The 25,709-nt window shown below is 35.1% G+C and overlaps 3 protein-coding genes across 7 annotated transcripts; 1 reads left to right on the top strand and 2 right to left on the bottom strand.

The window, feature by feature from the left end:
- Positions 1–4,011: 4,011 nt before the first annotated feature.
- On the bottom strand, positions 4,012–6,900 carry LOC143449360 (uncharacterized). The gene is made up of 3 exons (XM_076949525.1): positions 5,322–6,900; positions 4,910–5,034; positions 4,012–4,797 (listed from the first exon to the last, which is right to left on the bottom strand). Exons 1-3 carry the CDS (start codon positions 5,765–5,767, stop codon positions 4,298–4,300), a joined length of 1,071 nt encoding a protein of 356 aa, XP_076805640.1. The 5' UTR covers positions 5,768–6,900; the 3' UTR covers positions 4,012–4,297.
- Positions 6,901–7,371: 471 nt separating this feature from the next.
- Positions 7,372–11,362, top strand: LOC143449361 (uncharacterized). Of its 4 annotated transcripts, none has more exons than XM_076949528.1 (6): positions 7,574–9,367; positions 9,509–9,624; positions 10,067–10,156; positions 10,384–10,512; positions 10,685–10,786; positions 10,867–11,326. In XM_076949528.1, the coding sequence occupies exons 4-6, from the start codon at positions 10,450–10,452 to the stop codon at positions 11,116–11,118; spliced, it is 417 nt and encodes a 138-aa protein (XP_076805643.1). In that variant the 5' UTR covers positions 7,574–9,367; positions 9,509–9,624; positions 10,067–10,156; positions 10,384–10,449; the 3' UTR covers positions 11,119–11,326. The 4 variants fall into 4 exon arrangements, 3 of the variants coding, with proteins under 3 accessions (XP_076805641.1, XP_076805643.1, XP_076805642.1); XM_076949527.1 differs by having other exon boundaries at positions 9,496–9,624; XM_076949526.1 differs by lacking the exons at positions 10,067–10,156; positions 10,384–10,512 and having other exon boundaries at positions 7,372–9,367; positions 10,867–11,362.
- A 3,859-nt stretch (positions 11,363–15,221) lies between these two features.
- On the bottom strand, positions 15,222–24,381 carry LOC143449214 (serine/threonine-protein kinase greatwall-like). 2 transcript variants are annotated; one of them, XM_076949324.1, is made up of 21 exons: positions 24,009–24,381; positions 23,717–23,854; positions 23,434–23,573; positions 22,880–22,968; positions 22,067–22,179; positions 21,812–21,982; positions 21,587–21,722; positions 21,280–21,438; positions 20,994–21,157; positions 20,761–20,923; positions 20,361–20,458; positions 19,810–20,230; positions 19,087–19,176; positions 18,803–18,950; positions 17,984–18,070; positions 17,426–17,906; positions 17,148–17,291; positions 16,629–16,893; positions 16,219–16,380; positions 16,001–16,102; positions 15,222–15,865 (listed from the first exon to the last, which is right to left on the bottom strand). In XM_076949324.1, the coding sequence occupies exons 1-21, from the start codon at positions 24,159–24,161 to the stop codon at positions 15,702–15,704; spliced, it is 3,588 nt and encodes a 1,195-aa protein (XP_076805439.1). In that variant the 5' UTR covers positions 24,162–24,381; the 3' UTR covers positions 15,222–15,701. The 2 variants fall into 2 exon arrangements, with proteins under 2 accessions (XP_076805439.1, XP_076805440.1); XM_076949325.1 differs by having other exon boundaries at positions 20,761–20,920.
- Positions 24,382–25,709: the final 1,328 nt, after the last annotated feature.

The following is a 25,709-nucleotide window of genomic DNA, read 5'->3' as shown; positions in this document are numbered from 1 at the left end:
AGTTTATTTTTATGGCAAGTCTTAACCTCTTATAAGAAATTTTTAGAGGTTTGAGAGGCTTCGTTGTTTCATCAGGCTTGAGGCATTCAGGATCGAAGCGTTTTTGTTTAAATGGTTGCAAAGTGTTTCTTCTACAAGTACGCAAACTATGAGCTTGCTATTGTAATATATATTTTATTAAAAGTTTAGGAACACTTAACACGAACAACGTATTTGCTATGCGCAATATACCGAAGTCGGCCAGATTCATTTCAAATTATCATTTAGTAACCTTGAGCAGCGGTCCATTGTCCTGTGGCGTTCATCCCGTTCTCTTCCATCCTGTATAGGTCTATCAATTTGCTATGGAGCTGGCTTTTCTCCTTCCTCAAGAGTTACCAGGAATATTAGGTATGAAAGCTGAAATCAAAATAAAGCTAAATTTCTATCTTATTATGTGTAGTTTTAGATTTACTTCAGCTGAAATCTTAAGTAACTTTGGAGCCAATTAACAAGAAAACTTTGTTATTTGTTATTGAAAATTTTATTGGTAGTAATGATAGCAAAATTTCAAGTCTTTTTTTGCAAACATAGGCTATCTTGATTTTGTAACCAACTATAGTGGATTGCGTGCGATTCTCCTCTAGTTTCAATGAGGCTTTTGACGTGATGTCACCCTATTTTGTCGCCAAATTGGTTCTTAATTACGTCCTAAAGTACCAATACGAAACTTCTCCAAGTAAAAAACGACCGAAATCCTTTAAATAAATTATATTTATAACTCACGGAAATTTCGAGGGTGGGGTCTCAGTCTGGCATTTTTATTTCATTCTATGGATAATTTATTTACGTTATAAAGTACTAGGAAAAAACATTTGTAAAAATGATCTGATAGTCCGTAAACTAAACTTGCCAAATACAGTAGCTGACTGAAATATCGGGGGCAAAATCCCACTCAGATCTTGAAATATGACAAAACAACTTCTTTTGGACAACATTGTTTATTTTATATTTAACAAACAAAAAATGCTCCCGTACCAATAACGATTTTACACTTTAATCTGAATCAGCATAAAATAAGAAATTTTAAAGACTAACGTAATTGATTATAGTATTAGCTTTCTTTTCTTAAGCCGTATTGTTCTGTGATAGACACGGTGTTTTTTTATAAGTTATTTAGAAGTTACGTGAATATATACAGTAGATTGCAAGTTTGACGATATCTTGTAAATATAACATATGGGTAGACGGCACAAAAATTGCGTGATACAGTACATGTACACTGTACAGTATAAAGTACAGTATAAACATTAGCTACAAATGATGCTTCTTACGTCTTCAGCGCTAAGGTCAGTTGCATGCTGTGATTGGGCATGAGCTATGGTTACATTAATATGATTATAGCAGTCCTCGGTATCCGGCGAGGTTAGTTTCGATGCAGGATTTGCATCTGCTATATGCAAGGCATTGTATGTTATATTAGATCTTCGTCTCTTGCGTTGAAGGCAGCATTCACAGAATTTGATTCAAGTGTTGTTTGATCATTGGGTTCAACTTCCGATTTATGTTTATTGCTATCGCTTGTTGATTGCACTCGTAGCACGATAACAGCCACCAAGATTAGAAGAACAACAAAGGCAGATACAGAACATGCTATTATAGTCTTTTGGTTGCTTGCGCAGTTCGAGGTTGCAGGGTTGTCAAATGGAAGTTGCAATACATTTACTATCTACTGGCCAGTACAATCTATGAATAGAGCAGTGCAGCTTATAATAGTTTATAATTATTAAAAAATATTGTTCATTAAAATAAAACAAGATGAGAAAGTTTGTTTATATGGGTATCACGTAAATATCAAGTTGATTTCAAAAATCTTACTTATAAAAGTTTCTGTATTGTACCAACAGCTCTGGTTAAGCAATCCGTTGCAAACGTTTTCCGATGTTTGTCCTGTGGCATTTTTTATAAACTCGAGTCAAGTCAAGTTTTTAAATTACTTGACTTGACTCGAGTCATTGCTTGAAATGACTTGACTTGAATCGAGTCTCGGGAAAGTAACTTGACGCAAGTCATTAAATCTTAGTTGTTAGTTTTTTGACCAACTGAATTAAAAACATTTGATTTCTTTGCGAACGATCGGTTAAACGTATATAGTCACCGATACTCTTATGTGATGCCACCTCACCAAGGGTGTTTAGTTGTTCATGTTTTATTTTTGGCGATCAAAGAATACACCGTTATGACGCATACCTACATCCGTGTGTAGTGTGATGCTGGAGCTTGCAAAACGTGGGATAGCAATGTTGCAGTCATTTTATCAGTAGTATGGTGTGGGTACTCTATGACGCGGTCGATATACTTAGGTTAGGCGGTAATATTGCCTTCTTCTCTGTACTACTCGATTTGACTTTATTGACATTATATTTTAGCATGACTAGACTTGACTTGAGCAAATTAGTAATTTGACTCGACTTGATTTAAGTCAACTTGAGACTTGACTTGACTTGACTCGAGTCTTAAAAAAATGACTTAGTTACAGCACTGACGTCAGGTATTTGAGATATTCTTAGTTTTCATTTTACCAAGCATTGTAATTCAGCTTTGACATTTCAGAAAGCATTCCATCTGTGGCTGAACTGATAATGATAAAAAATATCTGATAAGATGCAAGTATTTGCTGAATAAGTCATTTATTTAATAGTTAAGGGGATATATGTGATATGTTTTAGGTCTTCAATTTTCTGTAGTTTTAGTTGTTTGTAGCGTTGTTTCATTAGAACGCGCAAGTAACCATCAGTTTTTTCAGAGCTATAAGTGCCCTGAAAAACTTTACTCCCTTTATCTTGATGCAATTCTTAATCCTGATATCTTTCAAAAACCTAAAGTATACTTTGCGTTTCATTCATACCCATACCTGTATGATATCATTATCATGCGTTAGAAAGCGCTCAGTTACTTTTGTATGGCTTTTAAATGGGAAAATGCTGTCCCAGACATATTAGATTTAATAGACGGAAAGCGGTTTCTGTAGTATAGTGCCCTTTAGAAAAGGGCAAACTTTTAGGTATAAACTTTTTTAGAGATAACGTTGCGAGGTCAACCCCCTACCCCCTTTACAAATTCCTGTTTATGCTACTGAAAACAAAACTAACATCAAGTTTGAATTCAGCACACTCCTATTGTGTAAGAACAGTTGTTAGTATCAATGCAACAAAAATTTTGTTTCCCTGTGAATTATTGTTTGTTGAATTTGTTTCACCGATTTGGTGAACCTCACTCACAGTAACTTCGAAGTGAGCTTCTAGGTTTAGGTTTGATCCGAAACAAAAGTCCGGTATACAGTAAACAACTAAACAGAAATCAACTAAGTGATTGTTTTTGCGGTTGGAACGTTTTAAAAATAATTTGTAGGTCACCCTAATCTGGGATATAGTTTAAGCATCGGATAATTTATATCTTAGATAAAGTCTTTGGTTAAACTCAGTGCTGTTGGGTTGAGGTGGTATAGAACTGTTCAGAGATCCATTGCCTCTTGTCCGCCTGCCTCTGCAATGTGTTAAAAGAAACTGTTCCTTGAAACACAAATCACTGAAAGCTTGCTGCTCAGCTGGGTGTTACCATTCGCTGCTAATCTCATTTCAGCTTGCTTGCTTACTTTGCTTCATTTAATGTTTGTATCCTCGTATCTTCATACGAGGAAATGAAGACACAAATTAATACACAGCGTTAAAGTATGTGGGGAAATGAGAAAGCCAGAAACTATAATGAGAAAGTTGACAACAGAAAGTAAGATTTCTGCATAAAACGTTGTCCTCGATGTGTACAAGCCAAAGTGTAATAGCCTAAATCCACTCTAAAAAGAGAAACTGTTGTTTACCACATACCAAGTTTTTTTTTCGACATCATGCTGTTGTTATAACAATTACCCCTTACAACTATTGTTTGATCTAAATAGACCATGCATATACAAAATCGGAGTGTTAATATACAGTATAAAGAATTACTGCTTATAGAATGTATGTAATGGAGACATATAGCATATTTTTTTTAATATAGGCCCTAAATATGTAGAAACACCAATAATAAACGAAAATATTTAATTTATCATGTGGTTAAAAAAGGTTTAACAAATAGTTCAAAACATTTTTGTCAGCATAAAATTTAAGTATTTATTCTTGAGCCTAAAAGCCCAACTATAATAGTCGGTGAAATAGTAGCTTTAGTAAAGGCCCGTCTTTGCAGGAATACTTCAAAACCAAGTAAAGGTCACAACAATGTCCAACATAAGTCAAGAAACAAGCGAACATATTTTCAAAATTTATTTATTGACCTGTGTATAAAACTCGCCATCAGCTTCTACTCTATCCACTTTTTTACTTACGTCTTCCGCACAAAGGTAAGTTGCATCCTGTGATTTTGCAGGAGCATTCAGTACATTAATATGATCATAGCAGTCTTCGAATTTTGACGAGGTTGGTTTTGATGCAGGATTTGCATCTCCTACATCAAGTGTGTTGTATGTTAGATTCAGATCTTCATCCCTTGCGTTGTAGGCAGCATTTACGGAACTTTTCTGTTGCTGGACTTCATCGGCAAGCCCAACGATTGGTTTGCGCTGGGCGTTGCCTTTCCGTGATCGTACTCGTAGTATAATAGCAGCAACCAAGATCAAAACAATGAAGGCAGATACGGAACAAGCTATTATAATCACTTGGTCGTTTGGGATAGCATTATCATCTTGGTTGTTTGGGATAACGGTGCTTGGTTGTTTGCTAACGTTGTTTGGGTATGTAACTACTTCCCTTTGACCAGTGCAATCTACGAAGTGAGTGGAGCAGTTTATTATAGTTAGAATATACATAAGAAACTATAAGAACAGATATAAAGCATAATAAAAATACAAAAACTGCCTTATAGGAATAAATCTTACTAATCAAAGGTTCGCTGTTGTTCCAACAGTTGTGATGAGGTAGATCTTTGCAAAAGTCTTCCGTATTCTGTCCTGTGGCATTCCTTATACTTAGTGTTTGAGTGTCTGAAGCGTTAAGAAGACATCTGTGCCACAAAAATACAAAAAGACCCATATTGCAGTTTTTAAAGACAGTCATGTTATAAGAGTCAATTGCCCAGACTAAAGTTGTGTAACTGTAGTTCTTTACTGCTAATACGTAAAAGTAAAAGCATTACCAGCTGGAAAGAAAATGCAACCACCAACTTTCTTCAATAAAGTGAGGTAGGTTAGCTTAAGGGTTTAACAGAACTAAACAAAAACTAGAAAAATCAAGTTAAAGTCAGGCTATACTTGAAAAGTAGTTTGCATATGACCTTTATTGTCCACTTACTTGTATACGAGAGTGTTACAATATTGAAAGCATGGTAGGATTACTTTTGATGATGAAAGTTCGCTGTTAGCAACACATTCCGGAAGAACAAAATGATAGAATATCTCAGTAAGTCGATTTTTGCAGTTGCAGTTGCCATCAAGAAAATTGTTTACAGTTAAACGCAGAACCTGTTGGTCTTTGCCGGACATATTAAGAAAACGGTCCCACGCTTCTTTAGTAGTCATGTCGTAATTTACGTACTTCCTTGGGTTTAAAACCATTGTATTGTTAAAGCGGATGCAATTGGTTGACTGACCTGGCTCTTCTGATCGAGAAGAATTTTCGTCACAAGTGGTAAAGAGGCAAGCAAGTTTGGAAATAAGATTGGAAAGAGAAAACGAAAAACCTTGACCAAATAACAAGGTTAAGAGGAAAAAGAGGCACGCCATTTTGCTTGCAGTCATCGTCAATAATTTCTACAAGTTTAGGTTCTATTAAAGAAATATCCTTTTCACAGGCAATAAAATATACAGTAACGTTAGAAATAGTCCACATTAAGTCTGCTTGTGCTGACAGGCAGTTTAATAACAGTCTACAATCTTTATATCTCACAACTATCCAAAACTTTGTACTAGACGTTTGTCAGCGTTGAACAAGATGAAACAAGAAACAACGATGTTGCGCACATTACAAAATGTAAAAGGACCAATGGCCGGGGACTTAGGAAATTCTTAGAAATACTTAAATCAATTTGTCAAATTATTTTCCATTCTGTTATTCTGTGTCTGTACCATACAAAATAGGCTAACTTTAATCTTTATTTGGAAGTATTCTGATATAATTTGCACACTCATGAAAGGATATAGTAGATTTATCATGTTGAAATTTGCAGCTTGTGCAAGTCGTTTGTGTGTGTAACTTATATCCGATTAACCTTAATCAGAAGCGGTTATAAGTTGCAACGATGCTTTGGCAAAGTTGGCATATATTGAACCCGCTTTCTGTTTTGGTGTGGTACGCTGGATTAGCTACCTGTCATTTGTAATTATTTAACCAGTTGTGCTGTTGCGCTACTGAATAGTTTTGCAACCAACAACAACAACAACATTTGTCGTAGCTTACCCTTGAAAGCTGCATGAAACTGTATTTTCAAAATAGAAATCAAAAAACATTTACACAGAAGCTATGTCTGTCACACTTTTCGTCCTATTTAGCCAAACATTGTATTCAGAAAACTCCTGTCTGTCTGGTCTTAGCAACTTTCTGTGCATTTGTCACCAGTTGGGCTTCTAAGTTTGTATAAGTTTACTTTTTGCTTTGTTTAATGTAACGCTAGCACGTTCATATGAGGAAGCAGTGATGTAGTGGAACTTCATACAGTGCGTTAAAAGTTTGAGGAAAGTAAGATACCAGGAAATTATACTGCGGAAGTTACGCAAAGACAACACCAGCACAAAATGCGACAGTTGCCGTAGTTACTTGCTTTCTTATAAAAATGATGTACCATGTTGAAGAAACGATGAAAGTATATGGTGGATTTATCATTTCAAAATGAGCAGCCTGTGAGAGCCTCTTGTTTATGTATATACGATACGATATATATGTTTATGTCTTTTACGCAAGGTGTCATTCCGTGCTTATTTCTAAGATTTGTGCGTATTTTCATGTACAATGCCTTAGAAAGCACTAATGTGCTTAAACTAAAACACACTGATTTCAGCATACACGGCTTTAGTACAGTAATATCCGTTTAAGTTTGCATCTCGGTTATAAGTTCGCAAAAATTTATCACACCTTCTCGATCCAATTTTTTCAAAAGTTAATTGGTACTTACAGTCAATCAAACATGTCGTCAAAAACGAGTCAATGTGTCATAAAAAGAGACGAAACAAGTAGTTTTGCTAAAGTTCACGATTTATTAAGCATATCATGAATCTGCATATTCGCTGATGACAATACATATTTGCGCATATTATTTGCAAATTACGTCTGTTGTAGGCTACATAAAAAGTTAGGTTAGTTTAATTTTAGTTAAAAAATTCATCAGTATTGGTTATTGATCAACGTTTTAAGTTTTACTGGTATAGCCATAGGCCTACATACTAATACGCCTGTTGTATTGCTACTGTATTTACAAAACCGTAATTGCTAAGTTCGCGCAAGCTACTCAGATTCAAGTTGCGAACTTAACCGATATCTTACTGCAGTTGGATATTACTTTAAAGAGCAACTGTGTGGGACTCCATATATGCGAAACCATATATAGGCATAAGAGTGCAGACGTGCACTGTCATTCATGTGTTTAAAATTTAAACACAATTTTACTTCTTTAAACATGTTAAAGTGTTTAATTATGTGTTTAAGTGTATAAATTTTGTTAATTTGACAAAATTTAAACACTTTATGGGTTAAACACCACAATCCATTACACGTTTAATAATGATTTAAGCCTATTGTACACTTTTTCCACGCTTTAGGCGTTTAAATGTTAAACACATAACACAAAGATTACAAAATGTGTCAAACAAAAAGGTGTTTAGGAGGAATGTGTTTATTTTGATTAGTTTTATTGAATTATATCTTATACTTTAAGTTGCTTTAGAAAGAATCTATCAAAAACAGTTCGGTACTATATGCTTTAGAATTGTTCGCATTACCCAATTACACGAGCTATTGTTCAGTATAAATTTGTATCTCGGACTCAATTCTTAGGTTTAAAGTTGGCAATTTGTAGTCGTTTTAAAAATTTTCCTGTATGGAGTGGCTGAACACTAAATTGTATTGTTCAGGCCTTACTGTAGGCTATATTTCAAAGGGGTGAAAGGGGCCTTGGCCACCCCGCCCCCATATTTTGTGTCTATAGGTTTCTACATCGGGTGGTGGTGTCTTAAAACCAACAATTTGTATAGTTCTCTTTGTAATTTCATGAAATATTTGACCCCCCCCAATTTTTTTCTGGCTACGCCACTGGCTATGATTGGTTTTCAAGTAAAGCCATTCACCCAGGAATGGAGGGTGAAAAACCAATTACCATACTTTGCCCATCAAAGTTTGAAATTACTCGGGCATAGCCTAACGTGGGCGTTCTCTTCTCGTCGTTTGATTGAAAGGTAAATGATAAGCGTTCACTATCAGTTAGTGCAGGGGTGGGCAACATACGGCCCGCGACGGGATTTTGCGCGGCCCGCAGACAGTTTCCGGTCTTACATAATAATGTGGCCACATTCTGCCGCAATCCCTGTATTGCGTCACTGAATAAGTCCAAGTTTGCCAACCTGAGAAAGATGGCCATAAATCTACTTGTTCTGTTCGGGTCTACATAGCCTACATTTATGAGCAAACATTTTCGACCATGAACATTAATAAGACAAAGCTGTGTTCCAATCTATTCAGGAATCCGGCCCGCCAAGTACTTCATTTTCTCATATCAGGCCCGCCGACCGAAGAAGTTGCCCGCCCCTGAGTTAGTGGAACGTCTGAATAACGTTTGTTCATATAATGTAGATTGTGTATCTGAAAATAGTAAGTTATAACTATTTATTCCATGTTTAAATAACTCAAAACCTAAAATATTAAAATAAAAAAACTTTCATAACATTACATTAAACTTTATGTTTTACATTAGAACAAGTAATTGTTGTTTTTATTTGCTTTTTATCCAGCAAGTTTGCTATTTCAAAATTATTTTAAGTTCTATGAAATAATATGTTAAGTTCTACCATTGTCAAAAATGTGGGCGCAATTACCACCTTCAGACGGCTACAAGATATCTCTAAAATCTGAATTCTGAATCCTCTTTTCAGCTTACATAAAGACAGCGAATTGTTTTATGACGTTTCGTAGGGCTGTAGCTTATTGTCACAGTTTGTTTTCTGTAGCCTATATAGGTAGCCTGGTGTAGCATATTTCGCTGTATGGTTCAGGTTTGTTACTGCAAGGCCTAGGCTATATTCCAGGCATAAAGGTTTACAGAGTTACAGACGATAACAAATACTTATAGCATGTTTTCGATACCCGATGGTGCCAAACCGTTGTAATGCTCTTGGGAAAGGCAATGGCCTTCGGTAAGCATTTGATGTTGATAATTTATTACTGTAGAAAGAAAATTGTTGTAATAACTGTAATGATAAATGTCTTAGCCTACAATATAAAATATTTTGTACTCAGTTTATACTAAGCTGTTTCTTTACAGGCGTTTTCTGTAGAAAGTTATTGGAAAAACTTAGAAACTTATGTTGGAAGAGAAGCCATCCACCTGTGCCATCACTTATGGTATAGTAAACAACCCTCATCATTAGGTTTCCTTCAGCTACACTGGCAGGTGATGCAGAATTATATATTTATGATCCACATGACATTTTTATTATTAACAATATTGAGTTAATTTTAAAATATACTGTGCATGCCAAAAAGTGTTGCTTCAGTGGTGGATTTGCTTAGCACCAGGTTCAAACAATGCGAACTTATTGAAAATGTCCAGTGTTACTACTTTTGTAATGTTCTTGGGTAAGGCATTATTAATCTTTACTCTTCTGGTCCTGGTGAGCAGTGTCAGGGTTGGTCAATATGTTATAAAATTCAATAAACAAATGAAAATTGAGTTTTTGTGGAAAACTGCAGAGAGTGGAGGAATAATTGCCGAGTCCGAGTCTTCCAAAGACGTTCGAGAAGAAAGATTCTGACACCTTATCAAAAACCTTGATTACATCTCACTACTGTTTTAAAAGCTATATTGTTTAGTTTTATATTTTTAATCACTGTAGATTCAGAATGGACAAAAAAGGGCTACTGAAGCTATTAGACAACATTTAGAAAAGGAAGAATCAGAATGGGAATACGGTCTACTAAAACAGGTATTTAAGACCAATGTCTGTCTTTCACCAAGAAGCAATTAGTTTAATGTAAAGATGGATGCATTAGCGGAATCATTGAAAAGTTTTCATTATTAGGACAAATGTTAGTGTTTGAAAGAAACTTATTATAAGGTGTTTTAGATTTTCATGCTTTTGTAAGAGAATACAGTTGTAGATCATGTTTAGAGGCTGCAACACGGTTATTGATATAATGATAAATTTTGCAGATTGAGGAAAAATTCAGAAATGTTTATCAATTTGATTACAATACGATTTAAGAGGCTTGCGTAAGCATGCTAACCACGCTAGACAACAAATGTAACAGCAATGTTGAGCGGCAATGCCGTAAGAATGAGGTGAGCAATCTGAGCATTCATCCAGCAATTAACAAAAATCAAATTTGGTTGTTTTTGTATTAGTTTATTGCTTTGTTGAAGGATAATGTGTTCGGATGCTTGATATATATTAAGGGAAAAATAAAGTCATTATTATTAACAGTGTAAAAACCTAACGCAACTTTTGACATAGGATCCATCATCAGAGAAAGAACTTAATCTCATTTTGAGGTCACAAAAACAACTTTGGCCAATCCACAAAACAAATCTTTATGATGCAATGCAGACTGTTAATGTGAGTTGTAGTTGCTTTATTTAACTGGTGGCTTTACAGAACAATTTGTATACATTGACATTTTTGTTTTAATTTTTTAGGCATTTCGGAATAGTTTAAACTTCAGAAAGAAAACACTGCCAAGTTTGCTTGTTTCTTATAACGAAGCCGGAACCATGAAAACATTCATTGTTGCTGATTCAATCCACGTCAGATGTAACAACGATTCGAGGGTGGTGTTAGGCTATTTAATGCAATTTATCGGTTGTTATTATTATTATTACTCACGGATGCCGGAAGAGGAAGCGCAGAGAGGCCATTGCCCCCTTTTCTTTCTTTATTTTCCAAAATGACATTCAAAAAGTGCCCTTTTATCGAATTTTGCCCCTTGCCAAAAATAATTCCGGCGCCCGTGATTGTACCTGCCTTGTTTCTGTTGCACTGCTGTAATAAACGCTATTTTGGAAATTTTGACTGCCAAGTAACAATACGCATAAAATAGTAAACACCTAGTTAGTAAACACGTAAACACCAAAGATAATAAACACCTAGTTAGTAAACACCAACAAAATTTAAACACAAAACAGAATAAACATGTGCGATTTAAACATGTAACCATTTTAGGTGTTTCTTTTAGGCCTCACTTTTCGTGTTTAATTAAAGTGTTTAACAAAATGACAGTGTGGTTTAGCGTCTACAGTTTGATTGCCTTGACGCAAAAGTTTTCCAAGTTCTCAGTTATAAATAGATTTCCGTTCCATCTTCACCTATTACCGCAAATCCTTATCACAATGACCGATAGAGTGAGTTAGAAAGCCATAAAAATCTTTATAAAGATATCTAACCAATTAATTATATATCGATTCAAATGCTCTTGTTTGTTTCAAAGTAGGCTAATACGAGTTTAACGTTTTCAACAGAGCATTTCCCCATGTTTTGTTACAAACGTTAACGATAGTAAGGGCCATTCACGTCAGCAAAAATTTCGCAGCACATGGTGATTTTGTCAACTTCAGGTCAATCACGGTAAAACTTACATAAAATCTAAGCTATTTTTTCCGTTTTTATTCATATCTTTCCTAAAAATGACCAAAACTAATTTTTGATCGGCAGAGTTTTGTGGCCATGAGCAGTATTGGCATACTCAGAAGGAATCCACGTGAAGTCAAGTGCTGAGACTAAAAAGTTGCATAGATAGTTTCGCAAATATCAGATGACCTTTGACAATTCTTCTCGTAAAGCATACACGCTTTTAATATAGACTTTCTATAAACCATCATTTATGGCGGAACTCATGGTGAATTGATTTTCTGAAAAAAACTTAAATCAAAGGCAAACAAAAAGAACACCAAATAAATCATAGTACTGTATGCATGCGGTCGTATAACTATAAAAGTTAATATCTAAAATTGGAACGAAACGCATACACAACGTCGTTGGAAACATCATTTTGATTTTACTAGTACATAAACATATTTCTCTTATAAGGAACTTTTAAAGTAACATTTTTTCTAAAGTTTAAGGAACTCTATTTAAAGACATCACAATCCCACTAAAATTTCAGAAACTGTACGTTCTCCGTTGTTTCCGTCGTATATCCTACCTTGTACTGTTCTTGTATTTGATGAAGTTTTATAACGCTACTCGAAGAAAATTGTTTCTTTGTTTGAAAAATGTTTTCGTTTATTTGCCCTTTAATATGTTGGCAGTGGCTCATTTGGATTCTCTCGGTAGATTTCGGTTGATGCATTTGTCTAGAAAATTAAACAGGCTACTGAAGTTAATTGGGCTAAACTACCACATAGAGTTCCAGATACCAAACTTGTGTAACAAAAAAATGGGTGTAATCAATTTTAACTTTTTAAAAATAGTTTAAGAAGTATAAACAAGTAAGCAATGAAGAAATAAATTACATATGAATATCATCTCGATTTGTTGATTTATCACGACAAGTTTAACACAAAATTACAAATAAGCGGTAGGCCTATGGTTTCCTTGATTTTATTTACAACGAGATTAGAGATGTTATCAATCGTAAATTATAAAGATATACAAAAGAATTACTCCCTCTCCTCATAAGTGCATCAGCCATAGTGCAAAACCAAAGATGTAAGCGTTTGCAAAACCAAGTAATAATTAATTATTGATGTCGGACGCTTAAAATGTTAAATATAAATCATAAGATAGAACAACCGACATAAAAGATTTTCTAAGGTATAGGTTACACAAGCAAACGCTTGGACTAATAACGTATTAGCTATACGGTAGTGGATCATCTGCAAACGAATAAATTGCGTTAGAAGATGAAAAATCCTCGATTGCAAAATGAGTCTTGTCTTCAATTGCTGGATAGGTAGTGGTCTTAGGCCGTGTTGGTACAACTTTTTCAAGGCACATTGAGGAGGCATTCGTTTGCCTAGACTTGGGTTTTGGTGGAAGCGCTGGTTTTACAATTATTTGCCTGTTCAATTGCTGAACTGGAAGAAGTGAGTCTCGGCAATCGTACAGAGGATTGTATCGTTCAACTTTTGTTTCTGTGGTGCTTTCATTGGGCTCATTGAATGGTTGACTGGTAGAACGGGTGACGTAATTCCTGCTCGTACTGCATTCAGATACCGTTGGTGTTGAGAAAACGGATGAATACAAAACATTATCAACTTCAATTTTTTCTGCGTCAGCCTCTTTTGAAGAACGTGCTATGTGATGGAGGCCTTCTTGACTCCTGCTTCTGAAGTGACCTAAACTTTTCATTTTGGCATTCACTTCCTCCGTGAAAGAAGACGAAGGACGGTTGGGAAGCTGCAAATTTTTTGTTCTTTGCAAATTCTTGGCATCACTATCACTTTTTGGTGAAGAAGGTTTACTTTCAGCAAAAATCCAGGCATTTTTTTTCAGAATTTTTCTTTTCAAAGATTCCTGGAGCGTTTTACTCGACACCGTAATGAAAGTGTCGCTAAGACTGCGCCGTCTATAAGGCGAAGCAGTGTATTCTTCGTAATCGTTGTCTTCAAGCGACGAACTATCACTGTGTGTCTGTATGTCTTCGTACACATTGTTTGAATCTTCTGAATGATGTCTTTTTTCACCGTTTGGTCGATGTAGGACTTGGGCTTTGCTCATTACTATTTTCCACCATTTTGGTGTGTTCTTCCCTGTAGGTGAACTCATTATATCGTGTTTGGGAGATCCAATTGCAGTTTTTTATAAATTACTAACAATAGTTCAATTTTACCATAACTTGTAAAATAGGCTCAAGATTATAACCCTGACAGAACGAAACAGATCGAACTAAGACATTCTGAATAGTGTCTGTACAATTCTATAACTATATCACCAATTTTTTTTATAACACTATTTTTCGCTCTTGTATCTGTTAATAACCTACAGCCTACTGCTCATGTTTACTTCATTTCAATCAGCTGGGCAACTATTGTGTATCGTAGGCAGATATCTCCAGATAAAGAAATGCAAAACTTCCTTAATTGAGGTAATACATTGAAGGAATAAAAATAAATTGTTTAGAGAATTATCTGATTATGTATGAAACGCGGGAATTCAATGATATCACTGAACTAGCCGTAGAAAGTCATAGGTAAAATTCCTTGTTTGAACAATCGTAAGTAACAACCACATATAACTAGTGAGACCAACGTCGTTTATACGCGTAATAGCAAATCACGTCAGTACAAGGTATACGTCGTATTATTTGCGATCACTACTCAAGCAACCAAAGCTGCTGCCTGCGTATTGAAACGATAAATAAACAGCACAATTAGTTACAAGAACCTTCGTTTCCCGGTAGTTCACTAAACTCTCTCGTCACATGTTTACGCCCTTGTATATACTACTGTACACAAGTGAAGCTGCAGAAATCAGATTTGTGCTATTTTAAATGGTCATTGGCTTTCCTGTCAATCAAATGAAGTTTTAATTTTCTGAACCCCACCAATCTGCGGAGAAACTGAACGCAAGCACTCTTTAGCTGTTGGTGAATTGAACTCCTATCAGAAAAACAACAATTGGGATCGATGATTACTTTTATGTGTCAACACTTACGTAAACATTGATTCCACAGGGTTGTTTCATGGATGGTTTTCGTAACATTTCATGAAACTTCAGGATTGGTGATGGTTTTGTGACGTTAGTCACGTATCGTATAAATGCGCGCATTGTGATGTAAGAAGATTCAGCAAACGTAGATTTAAACGCGCAACTAAAATATATGAATCATTGTGGGAAGACAACGAATACGGAAGCAAGTTACCCACATAGAACAAACGTAGGTTACATTGTTTTGCTCACGTAAGTTACCAAGATGACACAAGTTATTTCAAATCCTTATTCGACAAGAAATAGAGTATGACGTAAACCAAGCAACCACACCCACCCCAAGTAATGCATGGACAACTGGTCATTCTGTAACTTAGCGGTTTCTTAACATTTTTATGCCAAGCTGTGTCTTTCCGAACTAGTTTTATTTTTCTTGATACAAGCTGAACTCAAGAACTGGCTGCAATTAAAACGCAGTTTACTGTGAGAAATACATCAATATGCTTCGAGTCGCAATGTTTTTAAGGTCACATCAATAGTGAACAATTTCTATTTACCGATTCAAGTCACCTGGCGTAGAAATCGCTGCACATATGAATGTAGACAAAAGGCAGTGTTAGACATCAGATTATAGCTAACATTATTCTAAGCAATACGGTTCAATTTTTGATATTGCACGCGCTTCAAAAATACATAAAAGAAGACTTTCTAATGATGAAGGCTGACGTCAATAAATATCGAAAAATGAGCGCTCGGGGAATACGATGAAGTCGTAATCTACGTTAAATGCAAAACTTCCTGAAAGCTGGGCGACATACAATTTAACAAAACGTTTCACTGCAAAACCCGGCCTTATTTTCATATAAAGATGAAACGATTTTGCAACTTAGTTCTGAGTTTCCCCTTCTTCTGTCGAATTTTTTCTGATTTTATTTCTAGGATCAAAATATTCGGTGTCCGTGTCGCTTTCCGGCTGTGGGATGAAATCGGGAACAACTTGAAACACATCGTTCCATGGAATTGACGAAAAGATTGGACTGTTGCGGATTTCTACGAAAAAATAGACAACACAGAAATGATGATTATTCACAAAAATCAATCAAAAACGTAACAAAAGTGAACATCGAATACAAAAAACATTATTCATACGTTAACTAGTAAAACCAATATTGTCAACATATATACCTTTAGCCCCAGCCCGTTCGTTCTGACCTTTTCGTAACAAATTTTTGATTAAATCAACGGCGCCATCGGACAAGCTTTCCTCTCCATCAGGCCATTCGATTTCTACACCAAATTCATAGTTTCAACTACAATGTTAGTATTTATTTTCACTGTAGAAAGCAGGTATATATAAAATATAACAGAGTGTTGACATAATTTTTACCAAGTAACGCCATTACCCCCTTTTAAAATATTGGAAAAAATTTGGTCCAAGCTTGAATCGCTGAATGGTGAAATTCCAACCAAGAATTCATAAAGACACACCCCCAAAGCCCACCAATCAACACCAGGTCCATGAGCCTGACGTACTAAAAGTTCAGGAGCGAGGTATTCGGGAGTACCTTGGATAAAAAAGGCAAAATTTAAAACTAAGACACTTTAAGCCCCACGTTGAAAATTGTTATGAAAAGCTGCCAAACCTTACTCACGTGAAAACATGCTATTATGTTACATAGCTGGTAGAACACAGGACTAGATTCAAACATATTTCTCATTTGACACTTTGCTTTTAACATTATGTTTTTGTGAACTGTTATAAGCGTGGAAATATCTTAATTGTTAATTTAGAAGACAGATAATTAATACAAACCCCATATTCTTGATTCTACAACTGTGTTCTTCTTCGCCCTTCTGACACTCCTTGGGGTTCGAAGGGGAGTTGGTTTAGGGGTAAAAAAACGATTCGCAGATGGGGTGAAAATGGGCTTCTGTGTTATATTGTTTTTAGGGGTACAGAAGGAATTATACATGGGAATTGGACGGATCTGTTTTGGGGTATTCGGTAGAAATGGTGTAAGTTTAGGTGAATTGAATTTGAACTTTGTCATAGATTTATTGACGAAAGCTGATTCCATCTATAAAAATTATTTCACAATATGAACTTGATGCACATAGCTTCATGTCAATTCAACCCCGATCAACATAACTTTGGTTAACATAATTGAAAACATGAGTAAATATTATTTCATTAAACCCAAGTCATCTGACTGGAGTTGAACTGACAGATGCTGAACTAACCAACCACCGCTTCCAACCATCTGCCTGCTGTTATGTATAAAGGTCATGCATGTCAACTATAAACTTTCAAACATCTGCGAAATATGGTTACCCCTGGTCTGAGTGGGGTCTTGTTGTCGTTTACTTTAAATGGATGAACAACAGAGGCGTCTCCCATACATGACGTCATAATGGATAATGGTATGCCTTCTTCCATACTTGCGTCGAGCATCAAACTGTCTGGTTCCTTTTGTATCTACAGTATGACAATAAATAAATCGTGACAAAAATGACAAAGAAATGAGTCATGAACACAGCAAAAAAACTAGCAGTGTGAAGTTAAAAATAAATATTGAATATTTCTTTACTTAGGGCGGTCTTCATATTTACCGACGGTTCCAAGCAATTATTCGGATCCAAATTATCACTAGAATCATTGTGACAAAAAGGAAGTGGAGGAGCAGGTAGGCAATCTTCCTCTTCAGAAGACAGTGGTAAGTCACAAAAATTTTCAACTGGAACGAAGGGTTGTGCTGCTTCATTGTGAGATTCAAATGGCTTGGCATGTTCCTTGGTAAGATCGTTCCAACTTACAGATCTGGAATTTGCTAACAACCCGGTCTTACGACAAGTCTTAGGCGCACCAGCTTTTCTTAATAGCTCTTGATCTATTTTACTGAAGCTGTTTTCCCATACTGGACTCAGTATCTTCCTACTCCTGGTTGTGCTTATCTCTAAACAGTCTTCATCACTGTGGTAATTAGACTGCGATAATTGTTTGGGAATTATAGGTGAAATATCTCCAATTATCTTCTCGTTGCGTGTCATCTTATCTTTGTGTATGGAAGAGTTGCAAGATTTTGGTGAAACTCTGTGAAAAGAATACTGGAAGTGCTGACAGTCCTATGGCGACGCGTCACATGTTTGAAAACCATTAAAATAACCTACCCTGTTGAATCAAGACCTACTATTCCACTTTCCATACTGGCAGTTCGCTTGAAATCACGGCTGTGGTCATCTAAGAATGAGGAATCACTGAAACAAATAAATTCTCTGACTCTCATTTCTTCAATCCTTAAATAAGTGATTTTGTAATTATAAAACTCCTTACCTAGCCTATATCTAAATCGAGATATTACGCTGCTATCAGTCCCACAACATGGGCATGTAACACTGCTCAACAGTTGCAGGAATCATTTTTAACACTTGATGTCAGAAGGGCTACATGACTTCAATAACATTAAGAAAGAACGGCATTTTTAAGATCCACAAATCTCTCCAAAAATGCCATATACTCAAGCCACTTCTTAAGTGCTTAACATTAGTTTCTCATTGCAGTTCAAAAAAGTATTCTTTAAATAGTTAATTTTCAATCTGCAGATTCCTTGCAAAAAACTTTAGTGTCTAAAATTAATAAATTCACCATATCAAACAAAAATGTCCGATTTTTATATGTTCGTACAGAATATTGATATAATCAAATACAGAACTTAAACAAGGTGCAGGCCACACTTGCGTTCAAGAAAGGTCGTATTCAGCCGCATATGCAAGTTTCACATGTCTGCCATGCAACACTATATGACATTTGGGTGTTAATTTGAGTAAAAATACTACTTCCTTATTGTATTAATATATAGTAGCATATGTGAATTTACATTTTGTGGTATAGTATGGATAGTTACAATAAGAATTTAGATTCAGAAACGGATCTATTAACTGTGCAAGCCAATGCAAATCAAAAACAATGCAACCAACATTGTGTCAGACCTTGGTAATGGCTTGGACGTAAATGATTCTTCACCGTTGCCTCTGACAACTTCAACCGACTCATCGTGAGCAGGGGTTGAATGTTTTACTGATTTCCCAACATCAGGACCAAATAAAACTCTCTGGTTTGGTGACGAATGATATATCCCTAAAAAGACAACACGATGCCTGGAAAATTGTTCAATTAACTTTGCTAGAAATGTCTAAATATAATTATTTAACTAAAGCAAACTACTTCCTAAGATTTGCAACAACATAATCATAAAATAGTGGTGACTGTTTACTATTGCCTTGAACGCTAGATTTTCCAGCATCGTCTTCACTTGCAGGTGAGCTGGTTACATCAGACGATGAAGGGTCTTGAGTAGAAATTGCTGAAGTGGTATATAGAAAAATTTATAAAATAGTGAATTGATGATACATAAACATTTAATTTTCTCAACATTTAATACTGCTATTGTTCAACAAATCAATACTAGAAAAACAAGAGACCAAACCAACAAACTATTTAAATTGCTTTTTAATCGGTTATAATATAATTTTAAAATATTCTTTCTTGAAAAAAAAATACTTAATATAATCACAGTGGATGCTCATTAAATCAATTTGGCTAAACTCAAAATTTTGAATATACCACAATACATTAGAATGGTCGTTACAGAAAACCTATTCGTCTACACGTCAACAAATATCTTGCTTGACTCTCAAATTTTATTGGAATTGACTTCAGTTAACTAATTAAAGATTTTTGTTAACCACTGTAATTGACTATTTTTGACAACAACAGCAATTGTCATCTAAAAATTAGTCAATAAAATCACTCATCATGTCATAAATCATTATCTAAAGTGGCCCTTTTGTCCAGCCAATCTTCCTTTGTATTGGAATGTATTCAACTAACATTATATGCAAGTTTGGTTTAATTTAAACATACAATAACCAAAAGTGATTTTGTCTGTTTAGCTTTTGAGTCAATGAGCTTCAACTGTACACTGTGGAATACTTACAACGATTATGTTTGTTGACTTTTATGTCATTAAAGGATAATTCTTTAAAGCTGACATCCATATCTGATAAACTCTTCTCCAATGAGAGAGATCTACTTCTAGATGGTGAATGACTTGAAGCAGCATTGGATAAAGAACCTTGATTCTTTTCTTGGAAAACATGATCATCACCTGGTCTGATTGCTTGACAGTCATTACAACATTTTGTCGTGTTTACACTGCAGTTTTCACAAATGTGGTCAGCTGGTTTGGGGCTGTGGGAGGTATTTACCGCAGAAATAATTTTTGCATGTTCATTAGAATGAGCATCTGTCAGTTCTTTCTGGATTTCAGAAAGACTTGAAGTCAATCGTTTTGTTTTCTGAGATATTTTCACAGACGAGTCACTGTGCCTCCTAAATACAGGCTGAACAACCCCATTCTGAATTTAAAAAAATTGTAGCAAAAGTGAACTAAACAAGTTGGCAGATATCCTTGAATATGTACATTACAAAGTATCACAGACTTGCATAAGAAAGAAGTTAACTAATATAATACATATTAATATGTACCTCATATAAGTTAAATGCTTGAATATCAGTGGTTAAACCAGTATGGTTGCTAGAATGCACTTTCCTTCTTTTGTGGGGTTGACAAGGATATCTCTGAACTGTATAATTTTTATTTAGGTAATTTCAGGCAACTCTCGAGATCACAAAAAGGCATTACTGTATCTGTATGTCATGTTTCTTGTTTGCTTTCTACTTGGTAGCAATGTAGGTTTGAAGCTTTTAACTTAGTGGCAGTTTTGCCAAAGCATTTTGGTTTGGGTATGTAAATTGAAACAAAGTTCTTAATGAACGCAATATCTGTAAGTATGTAACAAACATAAGACAAATTTTTAGATAAAGGTATTACTGCCTTATATTGCTGCTATTGTTAACCTGAAGCACAAAAAAAATTAATATTCACCTGAGGTGGCGGAAAGGCTTTCACCGGCAGAATGAAAAGGGTTGAGACTGGTATGACTAACAGGGTTGGATTGGATGAGTGATTCATTGTGTGACCCCATTTTTTCATCAGATGACCTACGTCGTTGCTTTCTTGATTGCAATTCAATGTTATCTTTTCCCTGCTGGTTTCACAAAAGCAAATTTTTAAACATTACTCTTACTTATATTTTCATGCTTGCATTATAATTTTACTTCAAACACATCGTCCTTTGGGATGGAGGATTTGTCTTCTGATTCAGGATGAACATCCTGAACACGGCATGCTGGCGATCTTGCATCTGATGATACTGATGACTCATATGAAAGACTGGAAACAGCTTTTATGGATGGTGTGAGACAGGTAGGTGATAAAAAATCTGTTTTCAAAATTCACAAATATTAAACAAAACTATTTGAAACCATAAAAATACCGGAGCCTGCCTCAATTTATTGAAAAATATATGCTTAAAAGTTTGAGAAATTAATCAAAGAATTCTACTCATGACTTCATCCATTCTTCCAATAAAACTACGATTTCTTCCATTGAGACGCTTAAAACGTCTTTGCGATCCTGGCGTACAACACTGTTTTTCAGAGTTTTCAAGTGGTGATAACAAGTCTCGAATTGAAGTTATTGAACCAGACATTGAATCAAAACCTAGAACAAGGGATTTAATTTTAAAAGGTTTTCATAATTTGTCAAAGTTGTAACAACCAACCAATATCAATAAAAACTTCATACAAGTGAAGTTTTTCACTTGCATGAAACTTCAAGCAAGCGAAGTGAGGCATAAAATGACCACAACCTCTTTCTCGTGCTATTGCCACCCTTGCCGGAGTTTCAGTTATTTCATCTCTTTCAATTTTTTTGGCCTCAGGGGGCGTAGTTTTTAGATCTTCATTTTTCTCGGGTGTTTGTTCCGTGTTAGTAGACTTTGTGCTCTGGAAAAGAACACAAAACAACTAGTATTTATAAAAGTAAATTTTTGCGATGACAGCTCTATTTTCTTTAAAATACTAATATATTTTACCAATGGAAAGTTATTCTCCTTATTTGTGACCAATGGACTATTAACCGATGGTTGATATCCTCGATTGACAGGCAAATCATCAAATGAAAACCTTCGAGCTCCAAGCCGCAACGTCTGTTTCTTTTTTGTGGTTACTGATGGGCTGGCATTTCGAGCATAAGGAGAATTTTGCTAAAATTTGACACGTGTTGGATTCAAAGGACACAAAAAACTTTCCATAGCTCAATTTGCTGCAACATTATGAATATGACTTACAAAATTGAAGTTTGATATTAAAGACAAAACCTGTCCTGGAGTACGAAAATACTCTTTGTTGGAAAACTTTGATGTCGCAGATGGAGTTTTTATTACATCAGACATATTTAAATCTGACAACAAATATAAAATAGTGTTATATTGAGTGAATGTGATGAGAATGTCACCAACTATTGCAACACAAAAATTAACTTACTTTTTATAACTTACTCTTAAAGTTTCTAGTTTGTACAACCACTATACATATCTGCATTACAAATTAAGCACTATACTAGGTCCTGGAGTAGGGGTTCCCAACCTTTTTTTTATTCCTCACAGCCCTAGAAAAATTTTGATGCGTTGTCACACAAAAAAAAAGAAACTTTTTAACTTAGTTGAAGCCTAAATGTGTTTCACTTAACTGAAATGCAGTCTTTGATTAGCAAAATTTAAATACTTCAGAATCCAAATAATTGAATGTCATCTCGCACCTCTGTTTGGAAACCCCTGTTTGGTAGAGCTGAGCGTGATTAACATACACAGTGTAAACAATCTTGTAATGGTACGTTTAACCAATGCAAGAAACAAATTGCATATAATGGAATCTGTCAGCGCATAACACTGGCTAAGACTATCTTTGAAATGCCAATTTAATTCCATTTAGTAAAATCGAAGTGAGAGAAAAATTAAAATTACATGATGCTTTCGCATTGTAGTTACATAACTGAAATATCAGTTAACAATAATTGAAACATTAGTTAATAACGCCCATCCCTACTAGACCTAAAATAATATTTGCTAACATACATGATAACTTAAACTTGTTAAAGTCACCTCTGTCTAAAGACACAGACGAAAGCCCAAAATCAGTCAGTTTAATGTGACCTTTGGCAGATATCAACATATTATCTGGCTTTAGGTCCCTAAAAATAGTATTATTGGTTTAAGTGAAGATAAAACTTCTAATGTTACAAAACTGGTAAAAAAAATTTATCGTTTACTACATAGTTGTAGCGTATTTATGGTATGGTAAGACAATGTTTATCCTAAAACTGAGGATCTTCTTTGCGTGACTTAACCCTGCAATGATTCCTCATTGCTCAAGCTTCGTTTACCAAACTAGCCATTGTGCAAGTTCCAATTGTCAAGCATCGTTTTTATTTGTCTTTTCTATATTTATGTTGTTTTGTCCAAAATTAGAACTGTTCACCAGGTACACAGAATAGAAAAAATTTTGTTTATGCTTTGTCCAAGAGGAATACAGCAGAAGGCCTAGTGACATAGGCCATAGACATCACACATGGAACATTATTACAAGCCCAGAGCTCTAACCACTCGGCTACTGAGCCAACAAATGTAGGTCTAGCATTACAATGTGTATAAGATACCTGTGAATTATTCCATGCTTGTGTAAGTATTCTAAAGCCATTGTAACCTCAGCAGCATAAAGAACAGCCATTGGCTCATCAAAATAGCCCAGAACTGCTAACAAGGACTTGACATCGCCACCAATTATGTATTCCATTATCTGGTTATTATAAACTTGTTCATGTAACATTACACATCATTGTATAAATTGATATTCATGAGTCACATTAAACTTTTAAACACTAGTAATTATGCTCGGCTTATCGGCACAACCATATTTTGTTTTTGTTATAGGCAACATACCAAATATATGTCCAAGGTGGTTTCTAAAGAATAATACAGATGAACAATAAATGGACTTTTACTTAATGCCAAGGCTTTACGTTCCGAAAGTACATTTTTGGTCATATTTTTTCGAACCATTTTGCTTTTCCTCATAACCTAAACAGCAGTTTTAGATAAATATATATATACATTAACATATTTTTTTTCTTCATATTAGACTGCAGAAAAATTAAAGATAAAAATAAAATTAATAAAATCATATACAGACCAGTTATATTTTACACAATGAATCAATGATCATTATAATTACCTTTATAGCATATAGCCTTTTATCAGTTTTTCTTCTACCTAAGAAAACCTGGCCAAATGCACCTTGACTGATTGGTTTAATGATAATAAAGTCATCTACGTTTGGTGGTTTTGGAATTGGCAGCGATACAACAACTTCATTATCAACAGCCATGTTACAATGTCTTCAAAAACTAAAGGACCACTCATGGAAACACAAGATCAGCTTCATTTAACGACAGATTACGTCATAATGGCGGTGTTATTCATCACAAAGTCTGAACGCTGTCACAGCAACTGATGAACATGCATTTTACTTTCAACTGCTTAGCAGTGCATCGAAAGTCTAAACTGTTTAATCTTTTACTTTCTCTGCCAAAACAAGGTTAAAGAAAAGCAGTCATAAATGTCCATAGCAGTGGTTCCCAATCTGGAGCACAATTTAGGGGACTTTAAACTGAGGGTAAGAGCACAAAAAAATCTTACAAAATACTCTTATCCTACGTAACCTAATTTCTTCTACTGGTTTGAGGAAAATAGCATGGTAGCATTGCTACGTCATCTTTGCATGCAACTGAAACACTCAAGGTGACGCCAGAATTGCAACCGATAATAATTATTAATACAGGCTGAGTTAACATTTTGGTGTCTCAGGCTGAATCGAGTTTTGGTTGTTTTCGGTGTGTAACGCAGCAAATAAATAGATTAGGTAATATGAACAAGACAGTTAGTGTTTTCAATACCATCACATGTGTTAAAAACAAGAAGAACAATGGTTAAGTTAAAGTGAAACGTTTCTAAAATCAGAAAAAGTGCTTGCGAAAGCAACCCTGACCAAGATTGTATCAAGTTATAGCCCAGGCAATCTGCTTTTTTGAAAGAAAAGCAGTTTTATGCAACTTATTCCATTTTAGACTATGAAGATTAAACAATTTTCCAGGGGAGCCCCTGGGCCTTGACCCCCTAGAGGTGTTTGCTACTTCTCTTGTACTTTCAACACCGCAAAATCTTCACTCAGCAATCGTTGACGATGACGCTCTTTTTTGCACTGAAGTATTGCATGTATTTAGATTTCCGTGCAACTTTTCAATAAAGTCACATATTTCAAGTGAACTTGGTCACCCTAAATTACATGTTAAATAAAATGACTACAAACAGTCATGTGATGTGAATTGGTGAAAGGGGGTTACGGATACGAATCATTATATATATTAAAAGTGGCTCATGCTCAAAAAAGTTTGGGAACCACTGGTCTGTGGTATAGACCACACTATTCCCTTAATCGTTATACCCTTTGAAGCATATCTCACCCAATTTTGGCCAGTAACCAAATGGACAGGCTGAAAAGTTGTAATTATTTTATGCATTTCAATCTAAACTGCAGCGATAAATTGAAAAATTTTTGCATTTTGAAACACAAACATTTACATAACTTATGTAGGCAAAAATGCTGATTTAGCTGTGTCACTTTTTGCTAGGATAAAACCAAAAGGCAAAACTAATAAAAAAACGCTTAATCAGTTAACACATAAACACAACTATGCACGTAACTCGATATATAATAATGGAATTTACGTGACACATGGCCGTAAGTAATTATGTAATTTTTCCTGCTACTGTTCACGTTGTTTTATGGTGTTACTGTGTTTATTGGGAAAGCAGGTCATATCATAATTCACAAGTAATTACTTAATACTGAGTATCAGTTTCACAAAATTTGCAT

This window comes from Clavelina lepadiformis, chromosome 3 (genome assembly GCF_947623445.1).
Source record: "Clavelina lepadiformis chromosome 3, kaClaLepa1.1, whole genome shotgun sequence".
Lineage (NCBI taxonomy): Eukaryota > Metazoa > Chordata > Ascidiacea > Aplousobranchia > Clavelinidae > Clavelina > Clavelina lepadiformis.
Note: the sequence above shows the minus strand (reverse complement) of the source record. Positions and strands in the feature narration are given on the sequence as shown.

Coding starts and splice junctions, on each gene's coding strand:
- LOC143449360 (XM_076949525.1), bottom strand. CDS start 5,767: ATGACTGCAAGCAAAATGGCGTGCCTCTTTTTCCTCTTAACCTTGTTA. Junction 5,035..5,321: donor TGTAACACTCTCGTATACAA/GTAAGTGGACAA, acceptor TTTGTGGCACAG/ATGTCTTCTTAACGCTTCAG. Junction 4,798..4,909: donor CAACAGCGAACCTTTGATTA/GTAAGATTTATT, acceptor CTCACTTCGTAG/ATTGCACTGGTCAAAGGGAA.
- LOC143449361 (XM_076949526.1), top strand. CDS start 9,340: ATGCTCTTGGGAAAGGCAATGGCCTTCG. Junction 9,625..10,684: donor TCCTTCAGCTACACTGGCAG/GTGATGCAGAAT, acceptor CTTTTGACATAG/GATCCATCATCAGAGAAAGA. Junction 10,787..10,866: donor ATGCAATGCAGACTGTTAAT/GTGAGTTGTAGT, acceptor TTAATTTTTTAG/GCATTTCGGAATAGTTTAAA.
- LOC143449214 (XM_076949324.1), bottom strand. CDS start 24,161: ATGGCTGTTGATAATGAAGTTGTTGTATCGCTGCCAATTCCAAAACCA. Junction 20,459..20,760: donor AAGCCTTTCCGCCACCTCAG/GTGAATATTAAT, acceptor AAAATTATACAG/TTCAGAGATATCCTTGTCAA. Junction 16,103..16,218: donor TTCCAATATTTTAAAAGGGG/GTAATGGCGTTA, acceptor AATTTGGTGTAG/AAATCGAATGGCCTGATGGA.